At 40.4% G+C, this 18,111-nt stretch overlaps 1 protein-coding gene across 3 annotated transcripts in view; it reads right to left on the reverse strand.

Moving 5' to 3' along the window:
- Positions 1-18,111, reverse strand: part of gpc5a (glypican 5a) — an 83,540-nt gene that overhangs the window by 54,055 nt on the left and 11,374 nt on the right. For all 3 annotated transcript variants that reach the window (XM_017458148.3, XM_017458149.3, XM_047151256.2), the window contains 3 exons: positions 13,508-14,202; positions 13,073-13,194; positions 9,851-9,976 (listed from right to left, as the gene is read on the reverse strand). In XM_017458148.3, coding sequence (XP_017313637.1) covers positions 9,851-9,976; positions 13,073-13,194; positions 13,508-14,202 — 943 coding nt within the window. The remainder of the gene's footprint in view (positions 1-9,850; positions 9,977-13,072; positions 13,195-13,507; positions 14,203-18,111) is intronic.

Here is an 18,111-nt window from a genome sequence, read left to right on the forward strand (position 1 = left end):
TCGGCTGTCGCATAAAGGGCAGCGTGAGAGAGAGAGACCCACCTTCTGCTGTTCTTAAATAAAGAAATAAACAGACAAAGAGGACACTGTGTGTGCGTGTGCGTCTTATCATAGATAAGTTTAATGAGCTAGCGTTAGTGCGCGCTGGAGGTGGAGATCACAGACAAACAGCTGTTAGCTCGTCAGAGAGAACAGACTAAATTAACCCGCTGCATCACTAGCGCTCGCTCATTTACTGAAGAAAATCACACAGCCAAATGACTCACACACCCTCAACATGCTAAATGCTAAATTACAGTGTCAATGTGCAATTTAACGTTTGCATTCTGACAAATGAAAGACAGTAAGCGTCTGTTAGCACTCTGCCTCATCTCTTAGTGCTTTCCATCTGTTAGCGCTGTACCACTTTGATGTGTGTGCTGAACCAAGAGCATCATTATGGCCAGGGACACACCACTGATGTCCTGGTATATTTATTTATTCTGGTTGGACAGTGCATCATCAGATCAGGTGGTTTCCATTTGGCATCCCAAAAACCACTGTCTGGAAAATTCTCTGAGTCACTGAGGAGCTGATATCAGTCCTGAGCAGAGTTATTTGTGACAGCAACGGAGGAGGAGCAACAGGCAGTTGACCATGCCTTTTAATCAGACTTGCTCAAAACCCAGCTGCAAAACCAGCGGGGTTTATCAATGGATCTCAAATCTGTCTTAAAGCCCAATGAGAAGAGTGTGTACTACAGAAACAGGAAGCTATTTACATCTGAAGAGCTCGAAGCTATATGAGACCACCAGTTCAGGTTTCTGGATATTTTTCTTGGCTTTCCTGGTTTAGTCCATGACCTAGGACTAACCCACACCTGTTGGCTCTTTTCTTCAGGGATGAGGGATATCCCTGTTTTGAGAGGCCCCTAGGTCTAATTAAACCGTACAAACGGCCGGCGTCATCACTGAGAAGACTTTTGGCATAATAAAAGACCCAGTGGTCATGAATTTCTGCCAACATCCTTTGTACCAACAGTTGGCGCTTCATGACCCATCCTGCACACCATATGCCTGGATACCACTGATGAACTTCCACCTGACGACATGAGGTTCACGACAGCTCAAAATATGACGAAGGGATCCAAGACACAGCCAAAGGCAATGCTCTGAGGGAGGATTTCTTTGCTGAGGTGTTCGCTGGAGCAATTCATTATTCAGAATTCTGTAATATTAAACCCTGACGTCTTTAATGGTTTTAGTTAAGGTCATTCTCGCCAATAACATTTTAGCTCTTATTTTCTTTTTAAAAGATCAATAATCATTCTTTCCATCTACCCATCTTTAAGAACACTTCTCCATCCGTCCATCTCTTCTCCAGGTGTTTTCATGACTATCATTTCTAGTATTAGAACGTGATACGTTTTTGCAAATTTCATGAAAATTTCCCTCACTGCCTCCTCAAACAACTCCGCCAGGTCCATTCTATTTCTCTTCCTGCCTGCTCGGTGTGTTCCAGAAGCAGCAGATGAACCGTACACCAGGACACAAATTAGGACAAGTGGCACAAAGGAGTGCTTCTGTCCTAAGGCATGATCCATGATGGTGAACCATGGCCAGGATTCCTCACTCACCTCGCCATTTTCATTCCCAGTGGGTTGACTTCAGTTCCTACAACACCTGTAAAGCAACACTACACTTTTCTGTTCTGCCTCAATGGTTCTTCTGTGATCAATCATCGACTTGTTTATTGCTGCATGACTACAATGTGATTGGAACACATGGTAGTAGTGCTCTTCATCTGTTACCTTTCACTCCGTCAAGCCATCTACCCATCCGTCTATCTGTCCACGCCTCTGTCTGAACATCTGTTTGTCTCTCCGTCCAAGTGACTGTCAGTTTGTCTACTTCACTGTATATCTGTATAACTGACTGTCTGTCCCTCTGTCTAGATTTGCTGTCTGACTGACTGCCTATCCATCTGTCCGTTTCTGATTGTCTACCTCTCTGACCGTATCTGTCGGACTGGTTATCTGCCTATGTGACTACCTGTCTATCTGATTGTATTTGTCTAAATGTCTTTCTTTCTATCTGACTGTATTTGACTAGGTGCCGGTCTCTCTCTACCTGTCTCTCTCTCCTTCTGTCTGTAATATGGAAAGAGAGCCAATAAAAAAAAGTAAGAGAGAGAGAGAGAGAGAGAGAGAGAGAGAGAGAGAGAGAGAGAGAGAGAGAGAGAGAGAGAGAGAGAGAGAGAGACACACACACACGTAGGTCCAAAAGGGTCATACCCAGGACATTAGAAACAAAGTCTCATCGATTCACAGAGAACACAAACACACACACACAGATGCTGTGTCCTAATCCAGAGGCGCAGTGCTCGTTCATCTTTGCACTCTGGAGGACGAGCAGGGTGCACCAACACATTAACCCTAATAAACGAGGGAAAAGACTAGAAAACCTACATTGGAACCCTAAACATACATAGGACACACACACACACGCGCACACACACACACACACACACACACACACACACACACACACACACACACACACACACACACACACTACTGAATCTACAATAAACCTGCGCACAAACACTCCTGAGAACACTACTCTGCATACAGGATGGGTTTCTGTTCAAAATTTACTTCTAAACTCATGCTCTGTATCAATGCCTGAGACATGGGCGGTGTCCCAGATTGCATGAAGTTGTACTGTAAACCGTAACTGTGTACAGGCTTTGCCTAAAAGTTAATACAGACGGTACTCTATTGAACGTAATTTGCTAGAACTGTGATTTGGGACACAGCCACAATGGAGCACTAGACAGTGGTCAGATATTTTGAGCCACGATTGCAGACTGCAGACTAAGACGCAGCCATGCATATATACACATATGTACAGTTTTGCCCAAAAGTTTGCATACCACTTGCAGAATCTGCTAAATCTCAATACTATTAACAAATTAAGACAGATCATAAAAATCCCATGTTTTTTTTATTTAGTTCCATCCTGAATACGCTATTTCACATAACATGTTTACATAAAGACCACAAGACAAGATAAAAATTACCCGGTTCAAAAAGTTTACATACCCTTGATACTTAATTCTTAAAACTGTGTGTCGTTACCCGGATGATCCACGACTGTGTTTATGTTTTGTGAGAGTTGTGATGAGTCCCTTGTTTGTCCTGAGCAGTTAAACTGCCCACTGTTCTGCAGAATAATCAGTGTAAATTATTTTCTTTAAATATATTTTTTTTCCATTTAGTACTTCCATTCAAATGCTAAATAAGATCGTTTCAAGTCTCCCAGAAGACAAAATACTAACAATTTACATCCGATCATCCTGTTCAAAAGTTTACATCCCCCTGGCTCTTAATGTACCGTGTTTGCACCTTTTATAATAGTCGCGTACGAGTCCCTCAGTTGTCCTCAGTGTGAAAAGATGGATCTCAACATCATATAGCCGCTGTTGGAAAGGGGTCAAGTATGCAGAAGATGCTGGAAAAGCAAAGAATATGCAGGACCTGGAGGATTTTTCTGAAGAACAGTGGGCAGTTTAACTCAACAGGACAAACAAGGGACTCGTGAACAACTCTCACAAAACATTTATTTAAAAAAATAAATAAATAAATAAATATCTTTGATCATCCAGGTAACCACAGTATTAAGAATCAAGCATATGTAAACTTTTGAACGGGGTAATTTTTATGAATTCAGTTATAATCCTGTCTTATGAGCACTATATGTAAACATCTGTTATGTGAAATAGCATATTCAGGACAGAACTAAATAAACATGGGATTTTTATGATTCATCTTATTTTGTTAACAGATTCTGCAAGGGGTATGCAAACTTATGGGCACAACTGTATATTTTATTTATATATATATATATATATATATATATATATATATATATATATATATATATATATATATATATATATATATATATATATATAGCAAGCATTAATTATGTCTCGTCTCTTTACGTCCTTGTCTAATACTGTGCCCTTGTTCCCTTGCTCCTTCATCCCTTTTCTCTTATTCCCTTAAATATCAGCTCTTATTTCCTTCGCTTCCTTGAAATCTCCTTGCTCTGTTTTTTTTCCCCACCCTCCCTTGTCCCCATGTCTTGCTGCTCCCTTATCACCTTGCTCCCTTGATCCATAATCACTTTACCTTTTAGTCCTTTTATTTCCTTTTCTCCCTTGTCCCGTACTCTCCTGACTTCATCACTTTCCTCCCAGTTTCGTCCCCTCCACCCCCCTTTCGTTGTCTCCTTGCACCCTTCTTCTCACTCCCTCATCCCCTAGACTTCTCTGTGCTCCCTTATATCCCCTTGCAATCACGGTTATCTTCACCTTGTAGCTTCTGTGTCCCCTCATCACGTTTCCACCATTTATTGCAAGAACCTTAACCCGTTGCTTGTCTTGTTGCTTCCTAAACTACATCTCTCATCCATCTCCTGCTCTTTACTCCCCTTGCTCGGTTTATTTTGTCCTTGCGACCATATCCTCCTTCTGCAAGGCAGCTCTGATATTCATACTGTTACACTGGAGTTAATGTGTTAATATTCCAGTAGCAGCACATCCTATTGTACAGAAACCCCATTACTCTCTCTCTGTGTGTGTGTGTGTGTGTGTGTGTGTGTGTGTGTGTGTGTGTGTGTGTGTGTGTGTGTGTGTGTGAGAGAGAGAGAGAGAGAGAGAGACAGACAGTCCTCAGCTGTGCCCTCATGTCTGCAGGTCAAACTGTCTGGATTTAATCCGAGTCTGACGTTTTGGATATGGGAACACACGCGCGCATGCACACACACACACACACACACACACACACACGTACGTGTACACATAGCGTAGGAAGGTACAGTGCAGCACAGTCAATGTAGCTGGAACTGTGTGTGTGTGTGTTAAACTGATAACACTCATGACTGTTTCTGTACGTGTATTTGGTGATTTCACATTTCTGTTCTACTCCGCTGTGTTATAAATACGATTCTGCCCCAGAATTTAAATAAACATCTGAACAGAAATTGAACTGAGTGATCTACAGATTGAGCATATTCTCTCTCTCGCTCTCTCACACACACACAGTTTTGTTCCAAATCAAGTTTTACTATCAAGTGTAATTTTGTTTTATTTGCTCATTCATTCATCTTAAATTCTTTATCATTTAGGCAGACAGACAGTTAGACAGACAGTAATACATAGAGGCAGACAGAGACGGACAGATATACAGAGAGACAGATATACATAGAGGCAGACAGAGATATAGAGACAGACAGACATACAGAGACAGACAGCTAGAGAAAGAAAGAGAGAGGGAGAGAGAGAGAAATACATTGACAGAGAGAGACAGACAGTAATACATAAAGAGAGACAGTTAGAGAAAAAACATATACATAGAGACCAATGGACAGAGAGACAGATGCATAGAAACAGAGACAGACAAATACACAGACAGAAAGAAGGTAATACACAGACAGTTAGAGAGACAGATATACATAGAGACAGACAGATGTACATAGAGTAATACAGACAGACAGACATGCATACATAGAGAGACAGTTGTACAGACACAGCAATACGTAGAGAGACAGATGTACATAAAGACAGACAGATATAAACAGAGACAGAACGTTAGACAGACAGTAATACATAGAGACAGACAATAAGAAACCAACAGTTAGACAAAACATTTTGTTAGTTACTTTGCACATTACAGATACAGAGTTAGATAGATAGACAGGCAGACAGACAGACAGACGGTCAGAGAGAAACAGACATTGCTGCCATTTTTAATATCACACATTGATGAATTTATTAATTATTATTTAATCATAGATATAACCCCCAATTATTATGCTGATACAATGTATATATATATATATATATATATATATATATATATATATATATATATATATATATATATATATATATATATATTTTTTTTTTTTATTTTTTTTTTTAAAGTGTGACAGTAGCTATATAAATAAATGAAAAGATAATTATGATCATTATTTCAGAAGCGTGACATCTGCAGTGATGTATACATGGAGCTGGTTCTCTCTGTCTGCTCACACTGATGGTAATGTGCTGAAAGCTGAAACCAGGCGAGCGCTATGGTGAAAAGCTTTATAAAGCAGTGTGAATAACCACAGCACCCTCATCAGGCTGCACTGAGGAACTACACCCTCATTGTATTGGAGCACTGCTGATCAGGAATGCTGGGACACTCCAGGGTTCTCCCTCCACAAACATAATCCTGATTTATTATTAATACAAAAAAAAAAAAGGAGCAAAACATGGCTCCAGATCAACGTTTACATCCAGGTTAAACAGCCGGGAATCCCTTTAAACACATTAATCTCCCCTCAGAGCTTCATAGGAAGCTCAGATCAGCTGTGTGCGCATGCGTGCCTGTCAGTCACACCACTGAGTCCTCATATAGGAAAGGGGCCATGTTACCAAGTCCATGTATGGAATGTTTTTAAATTAGAAATACAAATATCTAATAAGACTAGTATAGATGTGTATAGGTAATTCTTTGCTAGTTCCGTCTCTGTACATTTCAGCTCTATGCTAGTTTTCAGAGTAACATAAGAAAAAAAGAAAAGAAAATGTATTATTTTTTAAAATTATTTTTCATGGCATGTGTTGCGCTGTAAGATGTATTAATTTCACCCAAATCCTTTGCGGTTATTTAATAGTTTGCTCTGCTTGGTGTTGGGAGTACTTTGTGTTATAGCGCTCTTTGTTAATTGGTAGCAGACGTATCGCATCATTTCTGGTTTCTCGTCAGTCGGCGTTGAGTTTGACCGAGAGAGGTGTGTCGTAAAGATAAACCCTGTATGACGACGTTTTGCTCTTTTTGAACTCTAAATAGACGTTGAGCTTGTTTGCAGGACGAATAAACCTGAGTTCAACAAGATACGCCAGTGTCCAGTGTCTATTGTGCACCAGAACACAATGCAGTGTAGCCGGACTAGGCAGAACGGACCGGTTACATCAGAATTATACTAGTCTTGTTTCTGTACATTTCACATATGCGCTAGTTCCGTCTGTACATTTCAGCTCTCCGCTAGTGTTTCTCTGTACATTTCAGCTCGATGCTAGTTTTCAGCTCTATGCATTTCAGCTTTATGCTAGTTTTCAGCTTTATGCTAGTTTTTCTCGGTACATTTCAGCTCTATGCTAGTTTTCAGCTTTATGCTAGTTTTTCTATGTACATTTCAGCTTGATGCTAGTTTTCAGCTCTGTGCTAGTTTTCTAACTTTGTACATTTGATCTCTATGATATCCGATGGCATACAATACCATTTTATAAATAGCTTTATTTGCACTGTTGTTTTTTTTTGTATATACACTATTGCTTTTTCTTAGCTTGTGTAAATTTCAGCAGATGAATGTGCAGTTCTCATGGAGCATGTTAATGTTGTGCTTGATGTTTCGTCTTCAGCACCTGCCCCCCCACTTTCTTATTTGCCTTGTTTAACTGTTCCAAACTTATCTTTAGCTTTTATGGTTCCCAAGTTATCTTAATGGATGATAGGCTAACTTGACTACCATCCCATTAGTGAAGATAACAGTAACTGAGCTATGACTGGATAATTCCTAGCTCATTTCAGCTGTTGCTAAATAAGCACCATAAACTCACCTTTTAAAACTATTGATTATACGTTATATGAACTAATGCTTGCCACTTAGCTAATATCCGCTAACCTTCAGGGCATAATCTTTATTGCTAAAAGTATCTAAATAAGCACATTTTTTATTGATAGATTTTCACATTTTTAATCTATAATGATAATGCTAGAAATCTGCCTACTGGCCAACATAAGCTACCCTGACATATTTTCTGTCATTTTTTTCTCCATATTTTCTGTTTTCTTATATTCACAGGTGGTTTGTTATTTAAAGTCATAGTTTTCATGATAATAGTAGCTAACTGGCTAATGTGAACTACCTTGACAGAATTTTTAAGCATATCAATAAATATTTTCCATTCTTAATAGTTTTTACTGATCATGCTAACTAGCTAAAGTGTGCATTTTAAAGTCATTCTTAAAAGTACCCAATATTAAAAAGTGACAAGCTAACATGAACTACGCTGACTGGACTTCAAGGATTGTTTCAGTCAAACGCTATAAAATGTTCATAATTTCCTACCAACACTAACCAACTGGCTAACACTAGCTAACCAGAAAGGATTCCTGAGAGGACTTTATAATTTTTTATTTTTAAAATTACTTTAATTAAAGTCATGTTCACAATAATCACTGCTAAAGCAGCTGAACTGAGGTAACCTGACAGGATTTCTGAAAGGATTTTAACGTTATATTTACAGGTTTCAAAGACATCTTCATAATAAATCACTGCTAACAACAGCTAGCTAGCTGAACTGAGGTAACCTGACAGGATTTCTCATTATTTTCAATTCATTACTATTGAGGACAACAGTCAGCATTAAATCTGAATTAAAACTGCACACAACCCTCAAATGTACAAACACATTTCATCCACTAATGGTTTTTAGAGAAAAAAAAAAAAAGGGGTCAATTAAGGAACACTAGATGTCGCAAAAGAGCAGCAGACAGCAGCTAAATGTATTAAGCAGATTTTAGGAGCAACAGCAGACAATGAAGTGCCCATTAAACGATCCTAAAATGAGTATAAAATCACAATGCTTTGTATTACAGCTGCCGTAGAGTAGATATTATAGCTGGAAGTAGTATCAGAAGGTGAAGGGAACAAGGAAGCCTCAGGATGAGGAGATGAATAACTAGCAAGGTAACGAAAAGAAGGAGAACGGGGTTAGAAGGTAAGAGAAAAAGTAGAAGTAGTGAACATGAAAGTGAGGAACGGGGAAGGAAAAAAAAGGGGGCAGGAATGGGAGCAGAAGTGGAAGCAAGGGGACAAGGAGAGGAGCGCATTGGGGAGAAAGGGGAGAAGGGCACAAAGGAAATGAGGGGGGGGGGGGGGGGGGGGGAAGAGGAAAAAAAGGAAGAAGGAAAGAGAATAATGGGATAATGAAATGAGGGAACAAGGGAATAATAATTTTTTTTCCCCACAAAAAAAGTTACTTTTCTTTTTCAGTCTTTTCATTTGGGTGTGTATGAGATGGAGTAAGAGAGAAAGAACTGATTTATGAAATTAAAACACTGCAAATTTACAGAATTCTATAAATAAAACAGTTTTTGAGTGCGACTCTTGTATATATGCCTACACTAACAATTTCTAAACACTGGAACGTGTTGTGTTACTGATCAAGTTGTGTGTTAGTCAGACAGAAGCTGTGTCCAAAACACAACAAAGGCAGCATACTTAGGCTATATTCTGAAACAATAAGGCAGCAAGTCGAATATTTTCTGCCCTCTATCCCATAATTCTGTGCAGCAACTCCAGCAGGGGGTGAGTGGACAGGGTTGTTATAACTCTCCAAGTAAAACAAGACCTGGAATATTTACTCAACTTGCTACTGAACTAACGTGAAAGAACTCGATTGGCCGTGGTTAGACCCCCAGGAGGCAGGGCTTCATGTACATGGACAGGAATGGAGGCAGAGTCAAAGAGTAAACAAATCATGTCAATGATTTGTGTCATGGTATGATGTATTAAGATACAGATGCACATGCGTGGAGCAGGGTCCACAGATTCGGCTGCGACAACATTTGATCGCATTCAGTGATGTCACAATTTACCCAAACTTTGTGATGATTACCATGTAAACGGCATGTTTTTTAAAATAAGTTTGTTCAGATACATGACGTGTAAACAGATGAAGCTCAAGCGCCACTGTGATTTCTACATTGTGTTCTGTTTGACTGAGAAGTGGTAGACTGTGTGTGTTGCACCTCTTAACCACGTCATTCCCGTTCCAGCAGGTAGGTCCGTCAGTTGATGCTAGCTCTCGGACACACATCTGATCAGCCAAACCTCCGTAAAATGCCCGATAGTGGCGCAAAGAACTGAGGAATTCCCTGCACACACAAAATATATTTCGTTCGGTTATACTCTCTCTGAAGTTTAATTTCAAGCTTCTGTGTATGTGGTAATCTGCCACCACCAGGTGGACACCCTCAGAAACTGCAACACATGTAATGCATTTTTCACAGTCTATTACTATTATTGCCAATTAATGCATTGTCTTGTTAAAATTTTAATAGTTCTTTCCAACCACTTCTTAGTCTTGTTTCAGCTACGTATTAAGGAAATAAATGTATGTAAATACATGTATGTATGATGTGGAAATAAATGCATCAACATTCAAAATTCCTCTTTCTTGTAGACCTTAAGGCAGCTGACAGAGCAAGACCAAATTCTTGTGTCCTTGCAATACACTTGGATTTGAGATCTAAAGATGGATATGAGAGGATAGATCAGAATTTCAGCTTTTATTTACATCAAGATAACTTAGAACATGGAACTTTTGTTGGCCAAGTCAATCTAGTGATTGACTTGGCCAGTCTAAAACCTTCCCCTTCCTCCTCTGATGAGGTCCCCTGTTGAGTTGGCAGTGTGTTTTGGATCATTGTCTTGCTGCATGATGAAGTTCCTCCCAATTAGATTGGATGCAGTTCTCTGTAAGTTGGCAGACAGAATGCTTTTGTAGGCTTCTGAATTAATTCTGCTGCTACCATCATGAGTTCCATCATCAGTAAAGATTAGTGAGAATGTTCCAGAAGCAGCCATGCAAGCCCAAGCCATGACGCTACATACACCATGTTACACAAATGAAATTCTATGTTCTGGATCATGAGCAGATCTTTTCTTTCTCCACACTTTGGCCTTTCCATCACTTATGTGGAGGTTAATATTGGTTCCCGAACTTTTGTGGCTCGTCTCTGTATTTCTTTGCAAATTCCAATCTGGCTTTCTGATTCTTACTGCTCATGAGTGGTTTGCATTTTGTGTTACGGTCGCAATATTTCTGCTCGGGAAGTCTTCTTCGAACTGTGAATTGAGTTACCTTCACCCCTGCCCTGTGGAGGTTCTTGGTGATGTCAATGACTTGTTTTGGGGTATTTCTTCACAGCTCTCACAATGTTTGTCATCAACGAATGACGAATGATTGTTTTCCCTGGCTGACCTGTCCCATGTCTGTTGCTCAGTACACCAGTGGTTTCTTTCATTTTCAGGACATTCCAAATAGTTGTATTGGCTATGCCCAATGTGTGCAATGGCTCAGAGCTTCAAAATGGCTTGCTTTTCTCCCATAGACAGCTCTCTGGTCTTCAAGTTGGTTTATCTTTTTAACAACAAATACAATCTTCAGAGGTGAAACCCAGAGCACAAACCAAAAGTAGACATTCAGAGCTATTAACTGTTTAAACAGCCATTCTAACAGGACACATCTTACTTTTATTAGGCCCACGTGTAGCTAGAAGTATTCTTTCTGATCACATGGTTACTCTGGATGGTCTTTCTGTTTCATCATGTACAGCAGTTAAAGACCTTGGAGTGATTATTGACTCCAGCCTATCATTTGATGCTCATGTAGATAATATTACTAGGATAGCCTTCTTTCATCTCAAATATTTCTAAAATAAGAAACATATTGTCACTACATGATGCGGAAATACTAGTTCATGCATTCGTCACCTCTAGATTAGATTACTGTAATGCCATACTGTCTGGATGTTCCAGTAGGAATATAAATAAGCTCCAGTTAGTCCAGAATGCAACTGCTAGAGTCCTAACTAGAACCAGAAGATATGACCATATCACACCGATATTATCCACACTGCATTGGCTCCCAGTAAAATCTCACATTAATTATAAAATACTTTTATTAACCTATAAAGCACTAAATGGTCTTGCGCCACAGTATCTAAGCGACCTTTTGGTTTTATAAGATCCGCCACGCCTACTTAGATCAAAAGATGCAGGCTATCTGACGGTACCTCGAATAGTGAAGGCTACAGCAGGGGGAAGAGCTTTCTCTTATAGGGCCCCACAGTTATGGAACAGTCTTCCTATTAGTGTTCGGGACTCAGACACAGTCTCAGTGTTTAAGTCTAAGCTTAAAACGTATTTGTTTACTCAAGCCTACCCTGACTAGATTCTGTTCTACTACTTCGCAGTCATAATTATCTTTTTTCTCCCTCTCTCCTCTCGCCGAGCCCCACACGAATTTATGGAGATACTAGAGATCCAGATCCTTTCTGCCTCTGGATGGAGCTCAAATCTTCTCTAATTCCAGACTGCTGGGACTACGGCTGCTCTTAACGCCATACAGACTTCATATAAATCCATAATGAACTTTTTCACAATATCTGTTGTTACCCAGATGAGGATGGGTTCCCTTCTGAGTCGGGTTCCTCTCAAGGTTTCTTCCTCTTAAAACATCTTAGGGAGTTTTTCCTTGCCACCGTCGCCACTCAGTGGCTTGCTCAGTTGGGATAAATTCACACCTTTAATATCTATATACCATGTTGATATTTCTGTAAAGCTGCTTTGAGACAATGTCTACTGTAAAAAGCGCTATACAAATAAAATTGAATCTGCGCAGCAAGTAACACCTCTCAGTCACAAGTTCCAATATATTTTTTAAATCATTCATGAAAAATGTGTGGGTTCAAACATAAGGTGCCATGTTTTAAGTTGTTTAACACATCTAGATGTAAATATCAGGAAATGAAAGCTTATGTTAATATTCATCTTCTGATCTCAAACCCAACTGCCTTACTATCCCTAACAAACAAAAGAATTGATCTTGCTGTTCCAATGCTTTATATACTGTATACACGGTATATAAATTCAGCTTCTTAAGTAAAACAAAAAGAGTGAAAGAAACTGTGTATATCATGAATGAAACATTTACGATAAAGCCCGCAAAAGACCTAACAGTCAAATCATAAACCTATCATTCAGTGGATGTAATGTGTTTAGATTGCAGTTTATCAGTATGGCCACCAGATGGCACAAAAAACCCATTTAAAAAATTGTGCCAAAAATCTACCCAGAATGTATAATCCCTATTAAATGTTCCATTAATACTAGAAACAAATAATGATAATCGTATAAAAACAACATAAAATGAACAAGTGGATAAACATTTGAATGGTAAGACTTACCGTCTCCAGTGACTCAGTGTGTCCTCCTTGTTTCTCTCTGGGGTTTGGAGGTGTAGTGTGTCAATAGCACCTCCCTGCTGGACATGACCGGAGCGTTCAGGTTTTCCACACACTCTATGAACCTGCAACACCCACACACAATTGTGCGGGTAGGTAGTTGTCACAAACTCTGATTTTGAATTTGCTCTTGACATCATCACAGCCGTTTACCTAATATTAGCTAACTTTATTTAAAAAAAAAAAAAAATAATAAATAAATTAAAAAAAAGGATAACTGTTTCACTAAAAAAATATAGCAGCTGAAGTGCACCAAAAATAAAAATGCTTATATTGTGAAAATGAAGCTATTCCGTAATTTTATTCTAAGTAACGTGGCAAGTGATGTGATGTTTGAGCCCCACCCTTGTTGTCTGCCCCTCATGGTGCGCTTCTGACCTGTGAGGTGAGGCGGGCAGCATTCCTTCTTGTGTAAGCCACAGCGTCGGTGATGAGAGAGGGGACCGACGCAAGTACATGCTCGAGCTCGTTCCCACCGTTCATGCGTGCCGCGAGCGCCTCCAGCGAGCGCACAAATTCCTGCCAGTGGGTGTCGACTTCGGCGAGACTGGCCAGGCAGCCGCGCAGCACGTTCAGGCAGTAGCCCATACATGGCTTGCTGTCTGTGAGGGCCTGGCACAGTGGGCAGTAGCGCATGCGCATTAGCGCACGACGGCATTCGCGGCTTGGCTGAGCATGGTCTGTGGTGTTGATGACCTCGACGGCAAGGTGCATTGCCTGCAGAAAGACCCGCTCTGCCAGTGAGGCATGCGACACCAGCAATGCAAGGCGTAATGGGGCATTACCATATGCTGCTGCGCGACGGCCGACTGACTGCACACAATCTTGGTAGACGGGATCTAAAGGTGCCATGCCTCGCTCCTCAAGTTGGTCATACACCAATGGGAAAATTGTGTGGAAAAAACGCTGTGATGCTTCTACCAGGTTAAGCTCTGCCCCCAGCACAAAGAGACCGACATCAGTAAAAAGTTCAGCCAGCGGAGAGGAAGCACGCGATGCAAGGTCACCGTACAAAACTTTCAAGAGGGAAAAGGTGTGGTTCTGCACTTCACGTACCATCAAGTCCATCGTGTCTGGAGGAGAAACAGACAGAAAGGACAGCAAGAAAGAGATTATTAACCATCCACAATTAGGGAAAATAATTAACTTACAAAACATAATTTTCCTTCAGTTGCCAATAGGGAGCACAACAATGCTGCTTGCATATTAAAACTTAATTGCCAGTTCAGACCTACAAGCTCCTCCTCCAGCCATCGCGAGAACCACAAGCTCCTCCTCCTGCCATCCTGAAACCTACAAGCAATTCCTCCAGCCATCCTGAAATCTACAAGCTCCTCCTACAGCCATCCTAAAGGTCTATAAGCTCTTCCAGCCATCTTCAGACCTACAAACTAACTGTTAGTTTTGCTCTGCCTGCCTGTCTGACATCTCGGACTGGTTGAGGGAACACCACCTTAAGGTCAACCTTGCAAAATCTGTGCTTCTCGTCATCTCAGCCTGTCTCTCAACCACCACCTCACTACACAGCTTGGCTCAACCACACTCAAGCCAACCAGGACATCTAGGAATCTTGGGGTGCTTATGATTACAGATTGACCTTTACAGACCACATTTCAACAACTGCATGGTCCTGCAGGTTCATTCTGTACATCAAGAAAATCAGACCTTGTCTCACCGAACAGGCTACACAACTACTACTCCAGACTCTTGACATATCAAAACTGGACTACTGCAATGCACAACTCCCGGGCCTCCCAGCAACTCTATCAAACCCCTTCAGATGATTCAGAAACTTCAAACAGCCCAAAAGGATCCATGTCACACCCCTCTTCATCTCCCTCCACTGGCTTCTTGTAGCTACCCGTATCAAATTCAAGGCCTTGATGCTCACATACAAGACCTTGTATGGAACATCACCCCCCTACCTCAACTCTCTCCTGAAGGCTTACGTTCTCTCACGCAATCTGCGATCGATTAACAGCCGAGGTTTAGTAGTGCCTACTTATCGTGGCTCAAGGTCCCTTTCCAGAACCTTCAAACTAACTGTCCCTCAGTGGTGGAATGAACTTCCAACCTCAATCCAGACCACAGTATCGATCACTATCTTCAAAAAAACAACTAAAGACCCACTTCTTCCGTGAACACCTAACCAACCCCTAAAAATGCCAACCCCACATTATCCTTAAAAGAACAAACAAACAAACAAACAAACAAACAAACAAACAAACAAAAATGTACTCTGGCTCTTACACCTTTACTCTGCGCACTTTGCTTTTCTAGAACTCAATTAAAAAGATCTTGTACGGTAGCACTACTTGTATTGTTCTCCACTTGATATAACGCTTTGCTTGTATTTCATCATTTGTAAGTTGCTTTGGCTAAAAACATCTGCTAAATGAATAAAAATATAGATGTAGTTTCACTTTCCAAAATGTCGACAGTTTCCATGGTCACAGATAAGGTTCTCTAAACACAGATCTCAGTCGGTCTGCTTTCTAATCTTAGTGTCTCTCCAGCACCCGCCCCCCCAACCCCCCACTTGACCTTTTTCCTTTCTTAATTTTACCATTTCTCCCTTCCCTCTTTTTTCCCCAACCTTTTTTTATGATTATTTTTACCTTTCTTCCTCTTTAATTGCACTTTCCCTAATTTGATCGTTTTGGGTTTTTTTCACCATTTTCAGAACCCCTCCCTTTTTTGTTCTTTCTTTCCTTCCCATAGTCTGTCTGTCTTGTTAAGTTTAAAGATTTTAAACTGCATCTCTTAAAACTGTACTTTCCATCTCTCAATCATGTTGTTTGCCGTGCTGGTCATAATCACTGTAGGGGAAAAAAATCTGTGTGTGTTTGATGTTTGGTGTGTATTTAACAGAACGATGTAAGTCAGTCATATGACTCTTGTGGTTTAGCCGGTTTCCACTTAACACGTGTTCATATGGCAGGGAAAATAAAGAGATAAAACGGAGAAAAAAAAAAAGGGATGAAAGGAAACTTTATTTGTGATGGGGAATTTGCCACAAAGGCTTTGTATGATAATGTGTGGTAGAATTTTGAATTAATTATTCATTGTTAATACACTTGTTTACAAAGTGTAAGGTGATTTTGAATCTCAATGTAAATACTAAATAAAAGTGCGTAATGAGACGCAACCCTCTTGTCCACTGTATTGGCTATTTCATGATTCACAGTTTCAGTGTATCCTCAAGTGATCAAAGCTCCTCCTGTATTCCCTGTGAAGCCTACTGAAAGCACGGTGGAAGTGTAGCACTAAGTAAACAAGTTTCCAAAAAATATCAGCTAAAAAGAGTTGGTCTATGCTTGCGTTAGACCAATCAGCAATGATCAGTATGGTAAGCTCCACCCCCAAATAGTTACTGGTTTAGAGAACAGTGCCACTTCCAAAATAAAAAAGTTAAAATCATTCTAGTTGCCTTCAGTGGCAACACAACTAAGGTAAAAGAATTAAAATAAAAATGTCCAAGGTTCGTTAAAATATCATATAACAAAAAGGATAAGGGTTGCCCCCAAAAGAGATCTTGAAGTTCCTTGAGAGAGTTTGTAGATTACTATAAAAGAAGTTTTCCAGGAAACATGCTATGTAGCTGGGCTTCAACTCCCCCACAGACTTGGGGGGGAGAAAACGGGGGGGGTTTACCTACAAACAATTTCCCGGATTCTGAAGTCATCTCGTTGTTCTGGAAAACACTGTCCAGTTCTTGAAAACAGTCCAGGGTTCAGTAGTTCAGTTCAGTAGTTAAAAAAAAATTAATTATAAAGCATCCATAATAAATTTCCTGTTTGGGGGGGGGGGGGGGGGTTGGGTAGCAGGGTCTCCTAGGAGAAAATTATTCTATATTCTTCTAATGATTTGAGTTTACGACATTTCCAAAAATGTCTATAGAAACGTGTTAAGATTTCTATTTATTTATGTATGTATTTAAGTTTAAATGTTGAACCCTCAAAGGGATTATGTTTTGCTTCTCTGGTAGAAGCCATGCATGTTCTACGTATACAGAACTCTACAACGTTTTTGGCTTTTTAGGAAGCTAAAAACTAGTGACTATCCCAAGAAACCTTTAAGAACCTTTCTATAGTGGCATCTGACCAGGGGACACAATCCTCCCAAGCAACCGTGTTCCATGTTGTTGTCTAAACCGGACTACACGACATGGCATCTACGCTAAGCGAAGAAATCCTCCACACAGGATTAGACATCAATCGTTCTCCAGTCCTGCGGTACTCCATTTTCTCAGCTACATGATCCAGTTAGTTAACGAGTGCGAGTTAATTAGGAGACAGTGGAGCCGCTCCACTGAGAGGCGAGAAAATCCGTTAAGAGTTAATCACTTAATGTCCCACTCGCCCAATTCAATTACACCAAGCGCGCTCTGTTTCCAGCACAGGCGATGTTAATGAAACACACCCGCTCGGCGCTAGTAGGACGATGGAGGAACAATAACGAATTGACTCATTACCAGCAGACCCCCGTGATTATTCTTATGAAGATCTTACTTTATGTCTCGCTCACACACACACACAATAAAAACAACAAATGAAGTGTGTTCATTATTCTTGCCAGCAGGTCATCCTTATCAGCATCTTAACGAAGACAGGATGCTTTTGCTCCCTTACAACAGGTGGAGGACGATGCAGTGTGCTGAGATCAACAGCCCACTGTTACAAAGCACCGACACTGGAGACTCCTTCCATAAATGTTAAACGTCTTACAGAAAACATCCCCATATCGACAATTACACATTTTACAATTACACTGAATTCCGTTACCGTAGAAATAACACTAGAATGACTGCAGTGCAATTTACAGCTGCACTGACCAATCAGGATTCAGAATCAATTCACGCTTGCTGGTTAAAGAGAAATAAGTATTCCACGGCTACAGAAAACGTGATACGATGTCCAGTTTATCTGACTGTGAGCACAGCCACATCACCCCAGACTCATTCTGCTAATCAGTGCTGCAGT

This window comes from Ictalurus punctatus, chromosome 26 (genome assembly GCF_001660625.3).
Source record: "Ictalurus punctatus breed USDA103 chromosome 26, Coco_2.0, whole genome shotgun sequence".
Lineage (NCBI taxonomy): Eukaryota > Metazoa > Chordata > Actinopteri > Siluriformes > Ictaluridae > Ictalurus > Ictalurus punctatus.